The sequence below is a fragment of the Asterias rubens genome, chromosome 2 (genome assembly GCF_902459465.1).
Source record: "Asterias rubens chromosome 2, eAstRub1.3, whole genome shotgun sequence".
Lineage (NCBI taxonomy): Eukaryota > Metazoa > Echinodermata > Asteroidea > Forcipulatida > Asteriidae > Asterias > Asterias rubens.
The window spans coordinates 9877499-9883624 of NC_047063.1; the positions used below are offsets into that span (position 1 = coordinate 9877499).

The 6126-nt window shown below is 41.9% G+C and overlaps 1 protein-coding gene across 1 annotated transcript; it reads left to right on the forward strand.

Moving 5' to 3' along the window:
• Window positions 1–5052: 5052 nt before the first annotated feature.
• On the forward strand, window positions 5053–6126 carry LOC117302943 (adenosine receptor A3-like). Its single transcript, XM_033786945.1, has one exon. It carries the CDS (start codon window positions 5053–5055, stop codon window positions 6124–6126), a length of 1074 nt encoding a protein of 357 aa, XP_033642836.1.

Consider the following 6126-nt stretch of genomic DNA (forward strand, 5'->3'; position numbering starts at 1 on the left):
TGACACTTTATTAAACAGCAGTCCTAGCGGCATGCTTGGCTCGACTCCTCTTGCTTCTGATGATCGTAAAGGTGGCGTTTTTTTTCTTCTCGGAGATGTAGATTTTAGAGCATTGATAGTCCCACAGGGCGGGGTTCATTCTTCCCTTTGTGAATTCCAACTTCCATCCTCACTTAAAGCCATATACCCTACCCACTTACCATTTCCCCACACTTTTAATCATTATGAACACAATGTAACCATATTATTTTGGTTTTTACCCATACATCGATGTGTGTTAAAGCACTGTATAACTCAGTACTTTCCCGAGTCCTGTGAACAAAATCACAGGCATGTTGATCGGGTGGGATTCGAACTCACGACCCTTGCAGTTATAGAGCATCGCTTACCAACTACCGAGGTTACCCGGTAGCTATAGAAGCAGTACGAATCCTGTGGGTATCGCAAACGATATATATAGATGTTTTCTTTTTAACCGTGTTCATAACAGAATTTTCCCAAATACCTGTACCGAGAAACACAAGGTAAACACTGCCTGTTTCGACTGTCACCAGACAATAGCAGAAGGCGAGACAGCATTGGGGTGGACCCAGGGGGTGGTGGTCAAAACAGGTTTAGAGTTGAATAATCTGACTAAACAATCGTTGGAGGTCACCAATAGGGTTGCAAATGAAATTTTTAATTCCGTTTATGAAACTTACTGTCTTTAGAAATAGCTATTTAAAATTTAAATTTACACATAAATGTTAAGGTCAAATCTGCCAGAAACTGGAGCATGCGTCTTTCTCAATACACACCGTGCACCAGACTGTGTTCAGTATACATTGTTCTCAATACAATGCATTGGTGGGTGGAACACCTGTTTTCCGTCATCAGCAAAATTAAAGGCACTTTAATTGTTAGCATAAAAACTTACTTGTTAACGAGCAATGTAGAGCTGTTGATAATAATGATAACACACTGTAAGAAACGACTCCCTCTGAAGTAACGTAGTTTTTGAGAAAGAAGTAATTTCTCACTAACATAATTTGAGTTGAATTCGATACCTCAGCTAAGGTCTCGAATTCAAGCATCTGAAAGTATGCTACTTGTGCGACAAAGGTGTTATTATTCTTCCATAATTCTCTCGCAACTTCGATGTCCAATTGAACTCAAATTTTCACAGGTTTATTTTTGTATGCAGTGAGAAGACTGGTCTTTGACAATTACCAACAGTGCCTTTAACCTGGCAAATAATAAGGACTTGTGACCCCAATTTAAAGGCCAACACCGGAATACATTTATGTTTAATGAATCGGGGAGGGAAACATGCGTTGAACAATCGAATTGTTTTGTTGTTCAACATCACGTACACAACACTAAACCCCAAAACATTGAATTGGTTTTATTTTGGGTTTCCGTAACTGTAAATTTCTCATTCATGTCGACACATTCTAAACGTGACACCATTATTGACCGATTTTGAAACAAGAAATCTACCTGTCTACATCCTTATTAAAACCGGTGTGTCAGGAGACCCCCCCCCCCGGAGATTATGTGCCCCCCCCCCCCACCCCCATAATGGCGAACTGTGTGCAAACTACTTCTGATAGCGCCCTCTTTAGAAACCTGCTCTTTCAGACCATGCACGTTAATTCCCCATAACGGGGGACAAAAATCCCCGGTGGACAGTTTTCGCTTCCACACCGGCACAGGAGTGGTATACCATCAGTTTTTGGACAATTACCGTCATTGACAAGTTTTTACCACGGTATAAAGGGGGAAAACACAAACAAGTTTCAAAATTCGGCTAATTTTTTTTTTTTTAGATATCAATTATGTAGCACACGCAAGTGCGCCCTCTATATTACTTACGAGTGATGTAACTTTCTTATTTTGCATAAAATAACTAAGGTGTGTCGTCCGCGACCTTCAGACTCGTCTCTCATTTATTTAATCAGTTAGGTCATATTTGGGAAATAAATGTGCAGGATTCTTAGGCCTACTACAATATTGCCATCTTTATAACATAGGGCTTTCTAGACAAAAAGTACATCGTTTCTTTTCGGGGTCCCACCTAAATATGACCCTTCAGATGACCAATGAACAAGAGGAATTTGGTAAACCTATGGCATGAAAGACTCATCTAAATCATGAACTCGATGACAAACCTTTGCTGTTTTTTCCCCCACCACCTTGTAAAACTTAATATTAATAGGACTCTCTGGTTTTCTACCTGTGTCATGGATAGACTATAGGTGGCAGCAGACCAACTGAGTAAACTCAGATCTACTCCTCCCCCCCCCCACGCCTCACACTTATCAAAATCTGTCGGTCGAGGGCGTTAGCCAAGACTCACTCTGGGGTGGCAATCTTTTTTTCTGAACACCAAAAGTGTCACTGTCGTCGTGCTTTTCAATGGGGACTTTTTCGTCTACTAAATCGATTTAAAATGTGGAATCCTTAAAATAAAAAATGCCACACGCTTAAATTCAAGCGCCAAACTATTATGATTTGTTGTGAACCCACATTTTTGTTTGAATAAATTGTTGTGGTCGTACATGTGTAATTAATAGATTCTGTGAATAATATGAATAATAACAATCTAACCAATCTAGGGTGCTGAGTGCTTCGAATTTTGAGGGGAGCTGGTAAATTTGGGTGTTAAAGGCAGTGGACACTATTGGTAATTACTCAAAATAATTATTGGCATAAAACCTTTCCTGGTGACGAGTAATGGGGAGAGGTTGATGGTATAAAACATTGTGAGAAACGGCTCCCTCTGAAGTGACGTAGTTTTCCAGAAAGAAGTAATTTTCCACGAATTTGATTTCGATACCTAGGTTTAGAACTTGAGGTCTCGAAATCAACCATCTAAACGCACACAACTTCGTGTGACAAGGGTGTTTTTTCTTTCATTATTATCTCGCAAGGGTGACCGATTGAGCTCAAATTTTCACCGGTTTGTTATTTTTGCATAATGTTGAGGTACACCAACTGTGAAGGCTAGTCTTTAACAATTACCAATAGTGTCCACTGCCTTCAAAGTTGACCAAATTAGGCTTGGGAACTTGAAGAGTGCCTCGTGAAAACTGGCAGCAAGTCGGTCCGGGAAAAAGTATTATTCTTTTGGGAGTGTAACTATGTTACAGCAACAATTATCAACAACAACAATAACAACAACAACATAACAACTACAACAACAACAACAGCAATAACAACTACAACAACAACAACAGCAACAGCAGCAACAACAAGGCTTTCACTGATGTTTGTTGTTCTTCTTTGATTAGCCGAAGACAATAATCTGTTGCTTGGATGTTTTCTTTTGTGTGGACAGAAACCATTTTAACCCGTGATTAGGCATAACAACCCCATAGTTTGTCGTACTTGATCCAGGGGGGAAACGGGACGTCATTGCCCCAGTTTAAGTTTGAATGTCAGTGACTGGTGACTTTGTATTTTTAATATTGGGGGCGCTATACCAGTCTTATGTTATTCCATTTGGCGAGGAAAATTTACATTGTATTTTGTTCTCACTTATGTTACACCTGTTCATATTTAGTGCCTTGTCATTTAGCCTTCGATAAAGACTCTGCCAGGGTCGAAATGTCAGACCATTAGATATGTTTTTGCATTAAAATAAGAAATCTGACCCAGTGAAACAAAAACCGGTTGCCATGAAAAGCAGCTGCCCATGATAACCCCTCACGTTTGAAATAGTAAAGTAGCCGTTATAATGTCTTTATGGCAGACTGTACTTTCTATCAAATTGCCTGACTGACGTTATCAATTTATTTCAATAAAATAACTTATTGTCTTTACTTTGTATGTCATTCCACATCAAATTGCAGACCCAGTATATTCTTTGTAACTTAATAAATGCGCTAGTGCTGAAAATAAAAACACACCTAAACTCAATTGGAACTGAAGGGACACTAGTGGAAATGGGCGGGGCTGTGAGTCTTTCCTCTCTCTTTTCTTCCTTGTTTTTCTTTTATCTTTTCTTCTTCTTTTTGTAAATGCAAACCTTGAGTTCCTTTAGGCCTATGTCGGTTTGGGTTTTTTCATCTCAATTTCTCATTTCGCTTGGCATTGGATGTCACAGTTAACTCGTAATTGGAAAGCGAAGGATGGACAATAATTTGAATTGTGTGCTCTCTAGTGATTGCTTTCAAAATAACTATGCATAAACGACATTGGGAGTTGCACTATGACTCGTGTGTACGTGTGAACAGGGAAAAAAAGTAGGCGACGAGGTCTTCAAGGGCCGTTTTCAACCAGCGTGGCCGGTGTCCCATCAGGGAATTCTGTCCGCCGGCGATTCTGTCCCCCCATATGGGAAATTAACATGGGTTGAAGGACAAGAATTCAAAAGAGGGTGCTATCAGAAGTACACAGTTCGCAATATTACGTCGCATTTATATAGTGAGTCTTCCATAACTGTACAATGTCAACGAAGATATACAACCGCTGCATCTCTTAATTCGGCGGACATAGACAAATGCAATCAAGACATCAAAATAATGTAAGGTTTCGAGAGGAAGAAAGGCCGTGTCTGAAATCGCGACTTCGGCTACAGCTACCGGCGACTTCGGCTACAGCTATGGCTATAAATCGAGCGCGCCTGCATGTTCTTTAACACTGGCAGACGCACTGATATCTATCCGTAAGCTGGAGCCGAAGTCGCCGTTTCAGACATGCTGTGTTTAACTGTAAGCATGAGTGAAACCACAAGAGTGATTGTGAATGGGGTGGGGAAGTCCGACTTAAGTTATATCATAACATGTTGGTGACCAGAGCTTTTAATGGCGTACCGCTCTAGATGACTTCGGCTTGTTCATCATTACTTGCATCAGTGGTATACCAGGAGACGGACGTTTTTGGATTTGGTTTACATCTAGCTTTTGCTGTGATGTTGGTCACGTGGTTTACTCTGTATTAAATCTAGGCAAAACGTCTTGAACTTTTATGGTCTTTATTAAGAGTACCGCAAACTGATAACTGAATAAATGTATATGTGAAGTTTCCTTTGTGTTTAATGCATTGAGTATTGTGCAACTCTTGGATAGAATGAGTTCCAACACTACGTTGGACACTACCCCTCATAATGAACCACCCGTTTGGTTCGACACCCTTCGTGCCTCCTTGCTCTTCGTTTCTGTCTTCCTCATCATCACCGGGAACGTCTTGTGTATCTTCGTGGTGAGGCGGTCCACCAAGATGCGTAAAGTCAGCCGCATCTTCATCCTGTCTCTCGCCGTAGCGGACCTGTGCGGGGGTGTCTTCTCCGGGGTGCCACTCCTCGCCACGGAGGCGACGGCACACTGGATCCCGGACATCATCTTGGGGATCTTCTGCAAAGTGTCCTGCATTGCGTCCATTGTGTTCAACGGTGCCTCGTTCTTGTCACTCTTGACCGTGACTCTGGACTGCTACGTCGCGGTGGAGAAACCCCTACGGTACCCGTCCCTTTTGACAGCTAGGAGAGCGTACGCGATAACCTTATTCATCTGGCTCGTGATGTCATGTATTGCAATACTGTATACTGTTGGCTTTGGAGCGGTGTCCCACCTGAAAAAAGAGTGGCACTGGTGTGTGTTGGATGTAAACTTTCTCAGGAGTTACTCTTATATCATGTTATTGGTAGCTTATTGTGGTATGACGATAGTGGTTCCACTCGTCCTTTCTATGGCTCTTTACGGCAGGATTAGGGTGATAATACGCCGCCATAATGTGACCCATCTCGCCCGTGCTGCCCAAACTGGCTACTCGGCCCATCATCAACAACGACCAGAAGGCGCCAAATCCTTGACCACATTTCTCATTGTATGCTGCGGTGGTGCCATGAGTTCCCTGCCTCTTGTTATCATCATGTCGTACTCACACTGGACTGGGAACTACTCTATGTATACGATCAGTACCGCCATGGTACTACATACATGTAACAATTTATTGAATGTACTCGTTCACGTCAGACGGAATAAAGAGTTCCGGACCACGGCTAGTCGCCTTCGGTGTAGATGTAGGAACCGTCAAGATGGGCCAAGAGGTACGGTTCCAAACTCGTTCCTTCTCACTAGCACCTCTGATCCAGTCGCAAAAGAAAACAGTGAGAGAATCATAACATGTAAAGCAAGGCGTTAG

Coding starts and splice junctions, on each gene's coding strand:
- LOC117302943 (XM_033786945.1), top strand. CDS start 5,053: ATGAGTTCCAACACTACGTTGGACACTACCCCTCATAATGAACCACCC.